At 39.3% G+C, this 18,998-nt stretch overlaps 1 protein-coding gene across 2 annotated transcripts in view; it reads right to left on the reverse strand.

The window, feature by feature from the left end:
• The window catches only part of ZFYVE26 (zinc finger FYVE-type containing 26), a 49,946-nt gene that overhangs the window by 24,523 nt on the left and 6,425 nt on the right, over positions 1 to 18,998 (reverse strand). Inside the window, exons 7-23 of one of the 2 annotated variants that reach the window (XM_071809306.1) lie at positions 18,341 to 18,505; positions 17,145 to 17,233; positions 16,712 to 16,872; positions 13,331 to 13,510; positions 12,085 to 12,738; positions 10,609 to 10,698; positions 9,827 to 9,895; positions 9,033 to 9,184; positions 7,505 to 7,703; positions 6,915 to 7,178; positions 6,624 to 6,743; positions 6,147 to 6,311; positions 4,960 to 5,187; positions 3,432 to 3,537; positions 1,903 to 2,642; positions 1,134 to 1,330; positions 198 to 302 (exon numbers count right to left, since the gene is read on the reverse strand). In XM_071809306.1, the coding sequence (XP_071665407.1) occupies positions 198 to 302; positions 1,134 to 1,330; positions 1,903 to 2,642; positions 3,432 to 3,537; positions 4,960 to 5,187; positions 6,147 to 6,311; positions 6,624 to 6,743; positions 6,915 to 7,178; positions 7,505 to 7,703; positions 9,033 to 9,184; positions 9,827 to 9,895; positions 10,609 to 10,698; positions 12,085 to 12,738; positions 13,331 to 13,510; positions 16,712 to 16,872; positions 17,145 to 17,233; positions 18,341 to 18,505 (3,684 nt within the window). Of the gene's footprint in view, positions 1 to 197; positions 303 to 1,133; positions 1,331 to 1,902; positions 2,643 to 3,431; positions 3,538 to 4,959; positions 5,188 to 6,146; positions 6,312 to 6,623; positions 6,744 to 6,914; positions 7,179 to 7,504; positions 7,704 to 9,032; positions 9,185 to 9,826; positions 9,896 to 10,608; positions 10,699 to 12,084; positions 12,739 to 13,330; positions 13,514 to 16,711; positions 16,873 to 17,144; positions 17,234 to 18,340; positions 18,506 to 18,998 lie in introns of both variants that reach the window. The other variant, XM_065839146.2, reaches the window with a different exon arrangement.

Raw genomic sequence — 18,998 nt, forward strand, 5'->3', positions numbered from 1 at the left:
AGGATTATTAACTACCCATAAATCTTGACATTAAACACAGATCCGTATTTGTTTCTGTAGCACAGAACTGAGTAAAGGAATCCTTCCTAACAAAGTAATCTCCATTGATTGGTGTTTTAAGATGCTATTTCAACAAATTTATCCATTCAAAGTTTAATGCATTCTAATTCACCAAAATTCACAAGATTATGCCTAACCTTTGCTTTCAGAACAATATTCATGATGGCCTGAGGGTCATCGGTGCAGGCTTTTTTCAGATCTTGCCAGTCATTCCACAATGGTTCATTTTGCATATTCAAAATCTGAAAAAGTTAAGATTAGGGTAGCACAAATCTTGAAAGCTTTATCTACAACAACCATTAAGTCTAAAAAAACAGCTGAGCTGATCATACCAAGAGATGCTTCATACAAAGAAAAAAGTCAAAAAGGAGACTCCAATAAAGCTGTGGCATTTTCTCAGAGGTATGAGTCTACAAAGCATGTTATAAGGGAAGGTTTTTAAAAGACTAGATGGCAATAACTATGGATGAAAAAGTCCATGTATACAGCAGACATTGCTGGCACTAACAGAGACAAATGAACTGTCAGCAGAAGCACCACCAGACGGGGATTTATGACTCATCTTTTTGTTCTGTTTGGTGTTTCAGTCTGTTTCTGTAGCTTCAGGTCAGCTACTCTGACTTAACTTGGGTATCTGCACTATCCTGAAGTCAGAAGAACTGACTGCAATACAAACATGCTTATTGGACCACTAGTTTGTACACTGTACCCAGGTACATCTACACCTCTCAAGCTTATGTTGAATTCCCATGAAAAGCTTCAGGAGGCTCTAGCATTTGTATAGAATGGAAAAACAAATACTTTGCAAAAAAGCAACCTCACACCAATGTTTAGGTCTAATCATGCTGGCAGTCCTGAATGCTAATAGAAGAGTTGGAAAGTTATGAAGGACGGAAGCAGAGTGCTAATTGGATACTACAGCACTGAAATCACATGAACTGTTTTAGATGAAAGACTTGAAACGCTATTATGATTGAAAAAGAACAAAGGGCTAAAACTTTTTCAAAGGGTAATTTTATTTGCTCCCTGCTGCCTATTTTGTCTTGCTGGTTACTTGAAGAATGACTTTATACCTTTTGATAAACCTGAAGTTCATTCTTCCTGCTCTGCAGACTGGCTTTCAGTTCATCATTTATGCCCAAATCAGAAATGCAATAAGCTAGGATTTCCAAACAGGCATCGAGGGGCCATTTGTCCAGACAGCACAGGGCCAGCCTACTTCTCAACGTTGCATTTTTTACTGGGAACAAGTATTGCCAACCGTCCTTATCTGTGGAGGAAAGAAACCACTAGTTTGAAGCTCAGTTTGTGTAATTTGGAATATTAAAAATTAAAAAAAAAAAAAAATCTTCATCCTCACTGGATCACATAACGAAAAGAAACCTTACAGTGCTGAAAAATCTATGTAAGACTCTTACCAAGCATCAGATTCTCAGGAAGTTAGCATGGGCTACTTAGTATCTTTAGACTCCAAAAGGCACCTCCTTCTACAAGATACATCATCCCTCTATGACAATGACACTGCTGTAGGAGATGTTGCATTAACAGGACTAGGATTAATGTCTCCTGATGTATTCAGCTCTTCGCATGGAAATAACAGTGCAGATGCATTCCAGTTCTCTTGCACTAAATTGGTCAGGATTTGCACATTTGCAAAACAAACTACACCATCAGAGAAAATAAATTTCAGATGAAGGAAGAGAAGGGATCTGTTTCTGTCTTTGGATTTGACCAAGGACCACTACTTTAGTTTCCAGCTCCTGACCCAGGCTGTATTTTCCATTAAAATAATAAAAAAAAGAAAAAAGTCAAGGGAAAAAAGCCTGATTTAATTGTTCTTACCTTCAGCAGTTGCACAGCTCAGCACAGCATCCTTCACATTTACCAGCTCCTCCACATCCTGACTGTACAGATCCAAGACCTTCAGAGCTCTGTCCCAATCCTTTGCAGCAAGAGCTTGTTCAAAGACTTCCATTAGTACCTTAACAGCTGTGGCGGAATGCAGTCCTAAGAGAACCAGAGATATGTATGTCTTGCCAGAGAAGACAGTAGCCAAACTGCAACCTTCTTCTTGCTGATTCTGAAGTGGCTCAAACATAGCAAGAAGAAATCGCTCCAATATTGGGAACTCCTTCAACAACACCTCACACTCCTTGGAAACCTGCTCCAAACCTAAAGGCACCTCCCGTTTGCCCCGAAATTCCATCCAAGACAGACTCGATTTGGGAACTTTCTGTATATTGGATGCACTTAGACATGCCACTGTGGCCATTAGCTTTGACTGAGACTTTAGGAAGTCCAGGGAGGAAGCAGTGAGTGTGTGCTGGCTTGAGTCATTCACAGAGGATGGGACCTGCATGGAGATGTCCTCAGAGGTCACCGCGGAATTGTGAACAGGTATTTCAACATCTGGTAGGCAGCGGCAGGCACACTGGTGTGCTAAGTTGCTGACGTTTGTCAGAAGAGACTTTGCCTGGAAGTTTTGCCTTGCACTGCATAAGGACAGGGGTTCACAGCAACAGTTAACAATAACTTGCTGCACATTCAAGTTCAAATCTTCTTTAGCCAAGAGAGAAGAAAGCCTGTAGGATTGAAAACAGAAACAGCTTACCCAGTATATATAAAAGCTACTTTACAATCACATATTTTTATAAATCTTCCAAATATTTTATGAACCCAAGTCCCCTAATATTCTTCACAGGTACATATAGGAGAAGAGTACATATCCTGTGTTTACCCAGTATGAAAGATGTATACAGCATGACATGGATAACTCAGAGCTAATGCTGCCATTTCTTTAAAGAAAAGGAACTTTGTCCTCAAACATTGACTTTTATCTAAATGTGATGTACTAAAACAGTTCACCACTAATGCTCATCTTTTTAAGAACTACTTTGTCAAATCAGATACTCTCCATGCCAGCCTAATTTAGTAATTTGTGATGGAAGTACCTTAGATTATCCAGTTTACCTACTCACCAGGGCAAGAGCCATGCCCAGCTGTATTCTTAAGAAGCTCTATTGATTTATTTTATTAGTAATACCTTTCTAAGCTGAAGTCCACTGCTCTGAACTGTCACACATTCAGTTAAAAAAATCCACACTAATGCACTCTCTCTTCACAACACACAGTAATTGTTAAAATACAGTGCCACAGATTCTCCTATAAAAAAATCTTCAGGTTGCCAAAAGAACCACTGACAAAGCTCCTCCCCGCACATAATCCCTGCAGCATTAAGTGATCGGCTGGTGGGACACAGCAGGCTGTGCTACCTGTTCTAAGTAGCCAGAAAATAACTTAATCCTAACTGAGGTCCAAAGTCACCAACACCAAAATAACCTAGAGAAGTCTATAATCTGAAAAGCACCAACCTGTCAGGATGAACCTGTCTCTCAAACACAAGCTGGGAGAACAGCTGAGATGGACTCTGCTGTAACAGTATGAAAGGGTTCCCCACTTTCACTTCTGCAGATATATCTTAAATAAATAAATAAATAAATAAATAAATCAGAACACATTTTATAATACAGACACATTAGCTAAATACACCACCCAAGCCTAATTTTAGGAACGCAAATTTTAAGAGCTTGAGTCTGAAACTTCTTTGACTAAATTCAGAGGTCCACATTCACATCAGTGTGATCAAATCCAGACTAAATTGCAGGGCATTTCTGATCATGATACGCCTCTCAAACTTGTCACTACTGGCTCATGTTTTACCGGACCTACTACCAAAACAAGTAGAGTGGGGAGTCTTTGGCCTCTAAGCGAGATCTAGTTTCAAACAGTTTGGTAACTCTACTACTTCAAACTTTCACCAAAACATGTATTTGTGGTGAGAGACTAAAAATGTGCAGTATTGGTTTCTGAGGAGTCTCTGGATGTAAATTAGTGAGGCCATGCTCTGTTCAAGTCAAAGTCAGCAAAAGCAGAGGGAATTTACAGATATGCAGCTACTTTTACAAAACCAGTGAATCCCTTGCCAGTATTGCTGAAAAGCCTTTGTGTCCACTACTGAGTTATGTTGAGTAACTCTGAACAAATAACTTTACCTTCTCCTTTCATCTTCCAGTACAATAACGTTTCCCCAAACTTGCTCAGCCATTAAATACTGTGCATTCTTTTGGCTTTGGCAGTTAGTCAATGAGGATTGAATCATGTCCATACAGAAGTTATGGTTGGTAGTGACCTGAGCTGAACTAGCATGTCCGAAAGCAAAGCTTTGCCCTTTTTTCTTATTGTCTTGGGAAGGAATTCTCTGAAACCAGTACTGTGGTATTTTACATCAGTGCAGCTCAATTAGTGTCTACATTAAAAACCAGACAAGTGCTTTTTCTCCTAGCACAGTGTCTTGTTCTGTTCTTCTGGTAGCTTTATATGCTGATGGTGCATTTCTTTCCACCATCATCTGCTGACTTGATGAAAAAATTCTTCCTGGTTACCTCTGCACAGCCTTCTACACAGTCTCTACTTATCTTTGCAGAGCAGCAGGGCACTGATTGCCTCTTAAGGGAGCAGAAAAGTGTGCAGCATGCTGATCTACTGGATGCAAAAAATCAATCTCGCCTTACAGGATAGTGATCAGAAGGTCTGAAGGTCAGGGATTGTTTGTTTTGTGCAAATAAAGCGCAAAATCTGGGTCACCAGTTAACATTTCTATTCTCATTTTCCTAGTGCCATTAGTTATTTTTATCTTAGCTGTGGGTGTCTTAGGTGTTAAGAAATCAAATTTTAAAAGCTGTGCAATAATCAGTTGAAATCAAAAGATCTGGCTATGCACAGGTAGTAGGCATGTTTGGCAAGGAACCATTGTTGCACAATTACTTCTCAGAATCAGGCTAAACTACACAGTCTGGGTATCTACATCTAGGCTCACACTTGCCAGCAGAAACCCCTTACCTAGTTCTGCATTCAGGCTTCGTATCACAACAGCAGCCAGTGCAGCAATGTAGTCAAAGAAGGCCTTCACAAAATTTGTCTCCGTGTTGCTCTCTGGAATGGTTTGGGCATGTTGGTCAAGAGTTCTCAGCAGGAGCCGTGTTTGATTCCAAACCAGGTGCTTTTCCAGCTCCGCAGGTTTGAGAGAGGCCTGCTCCACCAAGGTGACAAGCAGGCTCCCTTTAGAGTCTGGTTTAAGAGAACAAACATACATCCAAGATTCAACTAAGTATTAAACGCTAAAAAGGAAGAGGGAGGCGGAAAGAAAAGAAAGAAAATTTAAAAAAAAAAAAGAGAGAGAGAGAAAAAAAAGAGAGAAATGCTTCAGCCTAGTGTCCTTTCTGCAATTACAAATCTCAGTCTGGGCACTACAATTTTATTGAAAGCAAGAGAAATTTTCACAGCAAAATAAATCAATGGTTCATCTAAATTGGTAACCACATCTCTGTAAGTTAGAAATATATTAGGGCAGGTCTAAAATGTATCTAGTTGTGTCATTAACACATAAGCTTATTCTAAAACACAAGTGTTGATCAGTTCTTGTGCTTCATAACATTTAGCCCTTAAAGCTCTCCTAAACTTTTGCTCATTAAACATACAAATATCTCTAAATATTTCACAAACATCTACATGCCATTTAGAAATCTGCTGAATGGAGGAGGTAAAAAGACCAAACAAAACATAAGAAAACAACCCAGTGCTATATAACAAAGAGAGGTCTGAGAAAAGGATGAGACATTCTATGATAGCCCTATGAAAATGGGAAGATATTATTATGTCACAATAGTTTTATAAGTTTACCTCAAAAACCCACAACAGTAAGGATACATCTAATTACCTACAAGTTGTCAGGTTAAAATACACTTAAAGAATTCATTGTTAGGACTGAAGAAAAATAGGACAAATAAGGTGAGTTGTACTCATCGATATTTTTTCCTCTCTTCTCTGTTAAGTTTGCAATTTCAGCTCTGAAAACAAATGCTTAGAATATAAGAATTACAGATAAATTTTACTCTCTGCATTTATGATTTTTAAAAGTATATATTTATGCATATGTCAAAGAGCATTACTACTAGATTTATAGTTGTCTGGACACACCAAAAACTTAGATCCATTTGTCAGTCTTCAAGATCACAAAAATAACTCACCCACAGAACGTTCAACGTGTGTCAGTGCTTTTAGGATTTGATCCAGATTTTGTGATAAAACAATTTCATTAGTAATACTTTCTTCAGTCAAGGCAGGGTAGCAAGCTTGCAGAAGGTCTACAATACTGCATCGAAAATGACTCCCTATTTTCTCATCTGAGACCTCTACAAACAAGGAGAAAGAAACAGTGACTATAATAAAGGTAGAAATATTTTTGCACAGAAAAAGGACCAGAGAACCAAAGTTGTATTACAATACAACTAGTCTGCCAAATTAAAGTTGTTTCAGTTTATCCAGAGTTGAGCTTGGGTCCCCCTCCCTTTTTTTTTGGGTGGGTGGGGTTGTTTGTTTGGTTTTGGTTTTTTGTTTTAAATACTAAGCTAAAGAATTGAAAGCTAAAACTGCCATTGTGACAGACGGCAAGAGCTTGATTTAAGCACATTTCAACTGAAAATCTTATCAGCAAAACATCCTACCTGGCTTGGATTGCCCTTGTGATGTGCAAGAATAGTTGAGAATTTTACTTATTTGCTGGAGAACTGCTGGGAAACCCTTTACACCTTCAGAGTGCAGTAAAACAAAGTCAGGTCGGTGGCCTGGAAAAGTCATTGATAAAATAAAAGTTAGGAATGGAAAAAGGAGAAACTACCATGAAAGTAAGAAATGAGGTTTAATTAAGATTCAAGTGTTAGCACAAACAACACAGCACAGAGAGCCATTTTCTGCTCCCAGGCCCATGTTGATAAACACAAAAATCAAAAGCCTACCCCAAGTTTCAAGGCTGTTGTATAGTCTTCTTTCTGCTGTTTCCAAGAGCTGTTTGCATGTCTTCCAAAGACGGCACTGAGTACAAGCCAAGTCAAATGTCACCATTGCTGAAGGACTGAGGTCCTCCAGGACTTCTCGCAAAGGACCAGTATGCTCCAGCTGGATGTTGCTGATCCAGAAGTTGTCTTGGAGAGTAGGGGCAAGACTTCCAGAAGTTGCAAGCAACTTATCAGTAACATCCGAGATGGAATAAAATACCATACCTACATGTGTCAGCAAAACACACAATCACTAATCAAACAGTGTATTTATCTCGGATGCTGTCACAGGTAATTATTCCCTAACCCTTTAGGAAAATAATTCATGAGGTGGCCTGCTTCATGGACCAATTACTGCAGAACAGATAAAACTAACTGGGCATCAACAGCAACTGTCAGCATTCTTAGTCTCTTTTTAAGTCAGAGAACAAGCACTTACTCTTCTGAGCACTTGTTGCACTCATTATGACAGTATTCAAATTGCCTTCTCCTGTTTTCAACTTCTCCCTCACCTTTTATGAGAAGAACTAAAAAAAAACCCCAGTCCTTACCAGCTGCTGCTGCATTCCCAATAGCTTGCAGTGTCGAACGGCCACTGCCAGATTTCCTGATGCCTCCAGTGCCATCTGATGCTTGATTCTCAATGTTGTGCTCCACTCCTGCCATTTCTCTTACGGCCTCTTGGTAGCGCTCCATGAAAACCAATTCACCATAGCAAGGTGAGGTATTCAGATTAAACATCAAAGCCACCTTTCAAAAATAACAGTAGAAGTAATTACAGAGCACGTCAAAAGAAGTTTAACAGTTCAAGAGTTTTGGACGTTTTGGGAGGAGATCAGTGAATAAAATAAAACAGATACTTTAACTGAAAAACATCCCCACAGACTCAGCAGGCTGAAACAGTGGGGTTTTTTTATGCAGAGAGTTTTAAGTGCCTGAAAGAATAGGACCTTAGCGACATTTTTCAACTATTTTTATAAAGCTCAGTGCTTATTTGCCGCAAGGCTAATTTTCATAAACCACACCTTTCAGAATGACTCATGACTTCAATGCACTATGTAACAAGATAAATCCATCAAGTCGGGCCTCCAAAGTAGACTATTTTAAACAAATGCTAGAAGGTATTCCTTGCTGAATAAGAAATTTAAACACACAGTAGGTAAAAGCACAGCTGTGCAAGTTCCTATTATCAAACCAACAACAGAATCCAAATCAAGTTTGAAATCTTTACCCTCCGCGATACTGAAATTCAAAGTAACAAAGCAAACTGAAATGCTTCTTTTGGCCCCGTAAGTAGGGAAAAGATGAAGTGGCGTGCTTGATGTCAAACAGAACTAATGAGTTGAAGGGAAATCCGCTGCTAATGCAACGTTTAGATTATATTAAGTGCTCCCATTTCACTACCTGAAACTCAGCCAAGTCACGGCTTTTTGCAGAAGATTCAGTCCCTGATGTACCTCAAGATGGTTTTTCAGAGCATCAGCCCCAAAGCCACATAAAGAAAGGTACATGCAGCTGTGAGGAAGCAGATATACAGACTCTTGATTTCAAGTCTTTCTGCCTGTTTTTAGTAGCTGAATTTAGCCTCAAAACATAACTCCTTCAAATAAATATAATCACCACTCTGGATCTGCTTTGGGTAAGGAATACCTTTGCATGTTCCTGATGAGCTTACAAGTGGCCAAGTGTCATGGTTTTGATTCACTGACTAAAGTAAGCAGTTCAGAAGCTGCTTCCTTGTGAGGCTTCACATGAGCTCTTTGTGTTCCTCATTCACCCAAAACACTAAACTTGGCCAGCTCTCAAACATTTTCATGCTTTGAGAAACCAGGCTTAGAGAAAACATTGTTATATAACAAAGGAAAAGCAAAACAAACCAGCCTCTTTGGGATGTTGGTTTGGAATATCTTTGCTCCTTTCACTTGCTTCTACTTCTGAAGTGACCCTTTCATTTGGAATGCAGATGCTCTAGCCCTATGCTTGCTGATGTAGAAGCAGAAATTTCATCAGCTATCACAGCTGCAAATGTTAATACCAAATTAGATTTGTAATTGCACAGAACACATGTAACTCTTTTACCTGATGGGCTTCTATGAAGTTTCCTCTCAAAACACAAGAAACTAAGAGCGATTCAGGTGGGGAAAGCATCATGGGAATGAGGGGGTTTTGCTGATGTGGTCTCACCCTGCTTGCCAAATCACCTGAGCCAGACGCATTACTGGTACTTCCCTCTGCAAAACAACAGAATTAATTGGGATACTAGCACAGAAAAAACATTTCACCAGAGAACAGCCAGCTACCAGAAACCAGTACGTCACATATTTAACACAAAAAATATAGGAGCAGAGTTGCAAGGAAATTTTAGGGTCAAGAGGTCAACATAAACATATTGTGAAGAATTCTCATAATATTTCACTACCAGTCAGAACTTTCAGTTTGGATCTCATCCAAATGTAATACTGCTTAGTGGCTACCTAAAGCAGATGCAATGCCAGGGCACTGGTTCAACATAGGTAAAGGGAGAAGCCTTAAGTATTGGAACTATTAAATCAATTCAGCATGCCTAAGCATGTTTTAAGTTACATGACTATCAGTCTATTTGGTTTTTTTGATGGTTTGCACATCACTCCATTGCATACTGTTTCCTACAAGACAAAAAAAATAAAAAAAAAAAAAAATTCTAATTTTCTTATTCCAGAAGAAGAGATATATGGTTTCTAATTAGAGGTCCCATTTTTGGCTGACTTTTTTCTGAGAAGTGAAAAGTTCTAATTCTGTCCTGCACAGAGCAGTAATTCACATTAACTAGTCAAGCAAATACCTCATCATGCACACTGACAAGACAAAGAAATACTATTTTTGTGGCTTAATACCTGAGGTGCTGGTGCTTAGCTCGCTACTTGTACTTTCTAATGATGGACTGGAAGTTCCCTCTTTCCCATCTAAAATGGAAACAAATCAAAACCAGCACATTAAACGCACTTTTTCTAGACAAGGTAATTACAGTTACTGCAAATAAAAGATCAGGCAATCACAAGAGATCATCAAGAGTATCTCACAAATGGCTCATCACCGATGTCTACAATAAATGCAAAAACTGCTGATTTGAAAAAAATGCTAGGTAAGAGATTATGTTGGGGTGGCCAATCAGTGACTCACATCAGATACCCTAAAGATTCTTATTTTGGAACATCCCAACCCAAAACCAGACATGCCTTTTACAGGCTAAGTAGAAAAAGGGTGAGGAAGCCAACTTTCTCTTAAGGTTGCCAATTTAAGCCACAAATTCCTGTAAATTCACATCCTACATACTACTGTGATATACCAAACAGTCATTGGATATCATGGAGAAATGGAAGAACTGGTACTGTAGTTGCAAAGTTCTCCCCTGCACCAAGTCAGACTATGTATGAAATCATGTATTTTCTTACCTGAATTTAAAATTAATTACATTTTAGTTTTGCAGGTGAGGTTGAAAAACTACCTCAGTTCACATGGAACTGGACTAAGACATTTCAAACCAGTTAGAAAACTATAAGGAAATAAATCTAGTTCTCTGCTCCTACTCCATTAAATCTAATTGCATACAGCTATGAGCTCTTCAAAATTATTCACATTTTAGAGATGTCTTCTCCAAGTCACTTTTTCAACCCACCTGTCTTGTACCTTTGAGATCTGCTTCGTTTCTTAAAGTCGGAGCACCTGATTAGAGAGCAGTATCTCCTGGAAGCTGCTAGCTGATGTTCTGTGAAACATTTAAGCAAAAACATAACTGTTTATGGCCTGTCCAGCTATTTGGTAATCTGTCTACCTTAAAGAATCCACCAGCACACCTGCACAGGTAGAGCTATGACGGCAAATCTCCAAAGGAAACACATTTGACCTCAGCTAAGAGCTCTTCTGCAGTAATTTTAAACCACCGCCTTGAAGTATAATAGTTTTGATGCAATTAAACTAATACTGTGTTTTTCACATCCCATGTTGCTTGGAATATACTATACCTTTTATACACCCCTGAGAAGTCCTAAGGGTCTTTTCCAACCTAAATTACTCTAACTACACAGAAAAATAGGTATAGTCCAAGTATGTAAGCAGGTAGAAACAAAGAAAAAAAAGAATAAGAATTAAAATAGTTAAAGTTTCATCTGTCATTAAGGTTTTGCTGAAACAATTGGGTTCTTCAGTAATGTGGGGTAGTATGAACCCTGGCTCAGTCAACAGTTCTGGAAGTGAGCAAGTAATGGGGGTGCCAACCCCTGGGACGGAAAATCCAAGAGATAAGCAGTGTCAAGAAAAGCCAGACACCTTTGTCTGAAAGATATTCCCCAAATAGTTGTCATTGTTTGTCAGAAGTTAGGACTCTAAAGTACAGAATCCCACAGAAAGCTGCTGCCTGTCCAACATAAACACTGAGAGATGCCTACTTAAACATAAGTCCCACCACATCCCCCCCTTCATAGCAGGAGACCTGAGAAACAGTTGAACAGAAGTCTGGAAACTTGGAACATTTAAGGTCCATACTGCTCAGTCTTTCTTCGGACGTGGACTTTGCATGGGCTGAGATACACAATAAGCCACACTATGATACAAGCAGAATGCTGATAGGAGCAGGGTTAACAAGTTGTAAGATATGGAGAAGGGTAGCAAATAGGTTCCTGAGTGTGTTTTTCTATTAATAACTACTGCTGAGGAGTGGTCTGCATCCCAGAATAATCCAGCTTCCTCTGATACTTGTTCCTAACGTGTCCAGACTAGGCTAAATCCACACTCCATCCATGAATGAGATGAGTCTATCTGGCTTGCATTGGACACTCCACCATGTCTCTTCATATCACTGCACTGTCAACATAACTTGTGATGAAGTGCTGGGAGAAAAACAGGCGAACTGAAGCAGGGTGTCCACAAAGGGGAGCGAAAAAAGAAAACCCAAATTTTCTGATTAGAATAGAGATCACTCCTGTTGAAAAACGGTGCAAGAACCAGGTGGTCTCCAACTATGTCACTCTCCTAATATCTGCCAAAATGTACTCCCTCAGTAAGATGCTCAGGGAATTTAGTCTTGAAACCATTGCCTGGACAGATGTAACAGAACAGTGTTGATATATTGGAAAGTGCCACATATAGAGCCTACCTGCATTTCTGTTACTCATCACCACCTTGTATCGCCAGTGAGCTTCAGAAAGGTATTTGGAAAACTGTAACACACGACTTGTAAAGGCATCTCTGCTTGCAGAAAGATTCAAGCACTCGATAAGCTCCAGCTCTCCATGAAGCATATTACTGGAGTCCCGTGGAAGAGAACTCTGAATTTCTTCCAGATGGTTGAGAAGCAGTGTGAGGAAGGCATCCATGGCCACATCATCCACTAAAAATCCAGTAACACCATTGGTGAAGTGTTTCAGATCCAGATAGCTCAGTCTAGAGGTTTCACAGCTTTTGCCACCTAATATTGAGTCACAAAGATCTTGGTTATGGGTGTGAACTGTCTGAGCAGACAGCAGATGCCTGTCCGATTTCTTTTCGGTCTCTATTAGGCGATGTGGACTTCCTGCGGTAGAAGACCCCCGACTAGCACTGCCTTCTGTGCTCACAGTAGCAGTCTTTTTGTCAAGATCATCATCCTCTGCATAGTCCTCAGGCAGAAGAGGCTCTGTATGAAGGTCACTGTAGGAAACAAAAAGCAAGGAGAAGATGTTCTCCAAAACCTCCAGGCGCAGAGGAGTAGGAATACTCCTTAAGAACTGCTGACACTTCACAAGGTACTGAGGAAATACTGAAGAGCAATCTGTATATTTAAGAACAAAAAGAAATAACATTTACAACATTTTCCAGGAGTCACCTCCTCCAATCACTGCCCTTTAAGAAAATCCTAGAAGAGGGAACTGTCCCAGTGGCAAAGAACTAATCATTCCTCCACAAATCAAGTATGTATATGTCCAACATTTTATATTTAAAAAGGCAGCATGCCTCCTCCCTCTCAGTAATGCCAATTATCACCTTCTGTAATCATGTGCAAAATCAGATTACACCCATTTCAGCCATTAAATCAGTTTTAGCTCAGGGAAATCATAACCTCTTACAAAAGCAGCCCTGCAACTAACATCCTATATCTAACATCACCTCTTTGCACTATATTCTTACTACAATTCCTTTAAATGTTTTAGAACATGCAAGTAGCTCATTCATATCTATTATTACTAAAGGTAACAACACCTCAAAGAAATGCCAATATACTTGTTTGCAAAGCATTCATAGCCCACTAAATAGAAACATCATATGTACACAGGGTGCAATATTATCCCAATACTAAGTGATAATTCAGAGACCAGCAAATGGAGAACCAGAAGCTATTGAACTTGAGAACAGAAGACAGTTACCTGTTGTTTGGCCAACAGTTGCATCTTCAGTGATATCACCAAGAAGGCTGTGTACACAATCTTTGCACTTGGAATGCTTATGTGAATTCACACAGAGAGCATAGATAGCGTACTTCATGGCACAAAACGCTCGGAAGAGTGCCAGATTGCGCTGCTGACTCAGGGTATTAGGGAGTGTTGCTGCTGTGGAGGGAAATAAGGGTGGTGAGGTGATCAGAGGTAGACAAGAAAACAAGTTAGTTTTCTCCTGCAGTTCCCACACAGCAATATTTATCCAACCTTTCTTTCCCAGTGTCACCTCCATCCCTCACTGTTATGGCACAGCATTTGGAAAACAAAAAACAAAACAAACCACAACAGATGGACACAGAAAATCAGGTCTGGATACCCTTCCAAAATGGAACTTTTCTTTGAATTTGTGTTACAGGACCTGGCTACAGCACAGAATGATTAAAATCTGCTCATGATAAGTCTCATTACAAGTATGTGGTTAAGCTGCACTGCTGCATTTACAACACTGGGACAGACCCTGTCTCGTTCCATCGTCTTAGAATTTAGTGTTCTGTCACACAGTAGATAAGTAAGGAGATAGTGTAGACTGGCTGTGACCATAGTGAGAATAAAGTATCACCACCTCTATGTATATATAGATCATATCCAATCCGCAATTATTAAAGAAGTACTACAGTCCCACTGTTTCTTTCACAGATTTATGATAAAGGCAACTTTAAAAAGTACTACACCCACTCCTTCCCCCTTTTGCATTTGTTGTTGGTGTTTTTTTTTTTTTTTTTTTTTACGAAATAAAGTGTCACATGTCAGAGACATGATCCCTTCTTAGTACAACAGAACATCAGAACTGCAAATTACATGAAAATTGCATCATCACCCCCTTCATCAGGAACACAATACAGGATTACATATTCTGTTATGCTGGCTTTAGATGAAGTATCCAACTACTGTACAAAGGTTAAAATAAACAAACAAACAAATAAAACAAACAAAAAACACAACATCCACTACCCTGTATTCTTATACAAGGGCTGGATTGTCCCTCTGCCTCCTGTCACACAGGAGATGCATTAGCAAAGGTTTTTTTTCAACAAAGCACTGCTTTGACGTACTGATAATGTCCTTGTCCAGACTCTGGGACTGAATAGCATTACCTAGAAAGTGTTTCAGCACTGTCCTCCACAAGCCTTGAGCACGACTTCAAAGAAAAGCACTAGCCTGAACTCTTCTGAAAACTACAGAGCAGCCAAGACAAAAGCCCCAAGAGCACAAACAGTTTGAAATCAAGTATCTCCTATCACTGCAATTCTAAACAGCAACAATGGTGGAAACCATAATGTAGAGAGCAAACAAAACTGAGGAAACTTCCGAGTACAAATCCTTTGCAGAACCCACACGGTCACAGAAATGCTGTAATTCACCAGCAACTCTACACTAATATATGGCACCCAAAAAGTTCTCAATATCTCTGTCTTAAGAGGACTTCAGGCAGATGAAGTCAGAGACCCAACAAATACAGTCCTCTGAAAAAGAGAAATAGCTAGCTGGAGATACTACAAAAGAAAGACTGGTAATCAAATGCAAATTTAATACACTTTTGCCTCCCACATGGAAAGACTTGGATGCAGTGAGTCTCCATCGGTATCTGTGTCAAAACCAACCCTTTTCCTTGTACCAACATGGAAGAACTACCCTTTAACTATAAGCACTTGTTTTTCCTATTCCAGAAGCGTTAACACCTTATTCTTGAATTCTGTAACTCATGAGGAAACGCCTGCCCATTGTTTTGTTTGTTAGTGTAACTGATCAAAGCTGGTGTTACACACTGATCTGAAGGCTGCCTGAACACAACCGTCAACCAGTGCCACCACCTCAGTTCCACTACTGCAGCTGTGATGTGGTCAGAAAGAAGGGGAAGTACATGGGGGGAGGGGAGAAAAAGGGTTGTTAACAATATCAAGTCAGACAAATCAAAACTTCATGACTCCACTCCTCCCTTTCAGTTTGAAAATAGACTATTTTAAAGCAAATTCTATTAAACTGTGTTTATAGAATTACATAAATTTTACAAAAATCGCTAGGCTGAAAAGAAAGGGAGGACTTGTCTTCCATTTATGAGTTCCGTAAATTAAGGTGACCTGAAAAAAAGAACAGAAACCACGGCTAGAGTTCTTTTGCTACAGTCATGCAGCTCCCAGAAGATATGATGGGACTGCTTCTTCCTGGTTTTGAAAGGTTATGACAGAATCTAATCAGGAAAGAATTAAAATGTAAGATCTGATTATAAAAGAAACAAACATCAGCAACAGGAAAACAATTAATTTCTGGAAGCAGGACACTGAAACCAGAGATCTATACAGCATCTCAACCATTACATCTGTTAAGATTATTCAAGACAACTGTCAGAATAATTTTCAAAACAAAACCTGTAAAAATAGGGCTGGAAACCAAAATCTTAACAATATGATACTGGAAGGAGAGAAAACTGCTTCCAACTATGCAACCTGGAAAATCTGTGCAAGATTCATCACTGAGAGCTCTCCACACAACTCAGGTTGAATTTATGCATGTACAAACTCCCAACCATAGAAGGAATAAGGCACAAAAAATTGCAGCTTCTTACATTCCAGCACACGCAGAAAGACTGAGCTTCTGCATCATTATTAAGAGGCCCTATCAGAATACAGCATTAAAATAGCAGGAGCTGAACCTGGACATAGGCCGCAAGCAGAAGAGTGTACAAGGAGAGTCACTTCTAAGTGAACTAACACGTTTAGTAATCTCAGGTATTTTAGGAACCAAACTGTAATGTGGGAACATAAGAGAAATGAGGCAAAAGGGATGAAAACACAGCCTGTAGGTAAGTCTTACTGATTTTAATATTAAAGTAGACTGGGTAAGACTTAACATTAGAAGGAAAAAAAAAATGTATCCTTTGAAAATGAAGGTGTTATAGTAGGAGATATTGTCAGTTTCACCAGGCTTTGCCCTTTGATTTTGAATTCAAGGGCACTGATGGCTGAAATTCAAAACATACATTTACTTTTCAAGCTAAGGGTATTATACAGTATGTAATTTACAATGAGTAGCATATACTATGAGCATGTGCAAAGTCTTGTTACCATTTTAAAAAAACTCTTTTAGATATTTGTACTTGCGAGATCAAAGAGATCTCCCAACTCCTCCTTGGGAGACAATTTACTTCCCCCAAAAGGATTTTAAAATAATTTCCACAAAACAGCCGATAAGCAGTATCTTCCGTATTTACAGAAGCAGGTCGAAAGAACAGATTCTTCCTGGCAGAAATACTGAGCAGCACATATTCAGTGCATTGGGTTTTTCTGTGTTTTCATGACTCTACACATTTACCCTGCATGTGTTGGTCTCTAGCAGGAACTTTTTGAAGAAGCTCAATAACATCGTCTTCATTCAGCGCCAGAAGATTAGTGAGATGATGAAGAGAGTACACTGCAGTGTGGCAATCAAGACTGTGCAAGTGTTGCAAAAGAACCTTCCTTGGGATAGTAACACTGCAAGAGAGAACAAAGAAGTGGCACAAACAGATTTAGGCATCTCAGCCATGTTTAAAGACATATCTCCCACTGCAATTCTGACTCAACCAAACTACTACAAATAGCATAACTAACGCCCATGAAGTAATTTTGAGAGCTTGTGATACAGTCACTAGGAGATGATTAGCCAAGATTCACAGAAAATAACACCATTTCTACTTCCGTACATAAATTAACTAATAGACAGATTTGGCAAGACAGTCTTGAAAATGTTTTTCTGATCATTTTACCTGTGTTGCTGCATGCACCATTCAAGAACTTCCACCTGAGCCCACAACCCATCACAGAAATCTTTCAGTACTGAATCACTGCACAGATCCTAAATGGAAAAACAAATAAAATAATCCCTTTACAACAAATCCTCTAATCAGACAGCAGAACCAAGCCTGTGTCACATACAAGATGTTCGTAAGACTTCTTTATCCAGATAGGAACTTGCAAGTACAGAAAATTGCTGGTTTTATCACAAAGCCAGCAAGGAAGGGCTGTTTGGAAGGATCATTGAAACCAGCCTCCACTTGACACACTGACAGACCATGAAAATGTGGCTACATCCCTTTCCAAGGTTAGCTTTCAAAATACAAATTAATGCTTCTTTAACAGTGTAAGACACTAACCTATAGAACAAATCATATACTAGAACAGATGATATACTGAGTAGCAGACAGTTAATCTCCTTTTCCATGTGCTTTTCTACAGACGTCCGCCTGCTAAAATCAGATCTAAGACTTTCACTTTGAAGGTGTTACTGAATAGACTTTTGTCTATTATCAACAGATCGTAACTTCCTTAAGGCAATACCAGCCTAAATCTGCAGTGCAAGGCTCCCTGTCTCCCCACCTCTGTCGCTGAAGTCACCTGCCTGCAGGCAGACATCATGGGAACTGCGAATACACCCTCAGAGTTAAAACCCTCTCTGTTCTTCAAAGATGAAGACTCTCCCCAAACAAGGGGGATCCTTCAGTCACAGTTCTTGTCATTTATCATTTCTAGAATGGGTATCAAAAACTTTCAAGCTACCCAGCTGCTGAACTCAGGTTAGTTGTGACCAAAATTAGTCACTAGCCAGGGGTGACTCACTGGATGAAGTAACACTGATCTAACGTCCCTCAGCTCTTTTCAAAACTCATCAACAATCCTTGCTGTCTTTCTCTATGTTAACAGCAACAGTCGAAGAGCTTATGCAAAAGAAACTTTCAGCATCTCCTGGGCAATCACACTCCCTTCACAGTTAAGGAGTAAGAAGAAAAGCAAGTGTCCAATAATGTTACCCACACACAACTGTAACATCATCTTAAATTCCATTTTGAGAAAGATTAACATTCTCACTGGAAATTCCTTGTCTGTATTTATTTTTATTTTTGCAAACAAATTGCATTATCTGGACTCAGACTGGGATACTGCCACTTGCTTTCTGCTGATTTACCTGAGTTTTGTGAAGAGTCCATAGCAATGTTTTTGCTGATTCTAAGCTTTGACAATGAGTCCATCCTAGCAATATCAAGAGGCGGCTAAGGGGGTTGAATTCTCCCCTCAATAAGTTGTTCAGGCTTGAGTAATCTTCTCTTTTCAGTAAAGTTAATGCAGTCATCTAGAAAACAAAAGGAAGAAGTATTTTTTTTCCAAAATGCAGAGATCCATAAAGTCTGGCAGCTTATGTAAGCCAGTAGCCACTTCAGTATTAGCTTCACTGAAATAGTGAAGTTCTGCATCTGCAATTTCCCTAAACTTAAAATTTTCCAAGCCATCAGGTTACTCTTCAGTAAAACTGTCATGAGGAAAAATATATCATTTCACATGCTTACCATAGAGCCAACTCACACTCCCCTCACTACATTATCTTTACATTCTTTCTATTGATTATGTCTCTGTCAAGGGGATTATGTAAGAAACTTGAATGAGCACATTATTTAGAAGTGGAAATATGTTCAGCCTTAAAAGCTCACATTCTAACAGTGACCACCTACCCATATTCTTTTTCTTCTAGCTATGTAAATACAGTCAAATAATTTAATTCATAACAGAGTATTTTTCACCAGGTCTTCAAGCTCTTTGAAACATAAATTTTACCATCCAAACTAGCC

Source organism: Patagioenas fasciata, chromosome 5 (genome assembly GCF_037038585.1).
Source record: "Patagioenas fasciata isolate bPatFas1 chromosome 5, bPatFas1.hap1, whole genome shotgun sequence".
In the NCBI taxonomy this organism is placed as follows: Eukaryota; Metazoa; Chordata; class Aves; order Columbiformes; family Columbidae; genus Patagioenas; species Patagioenas fasciata.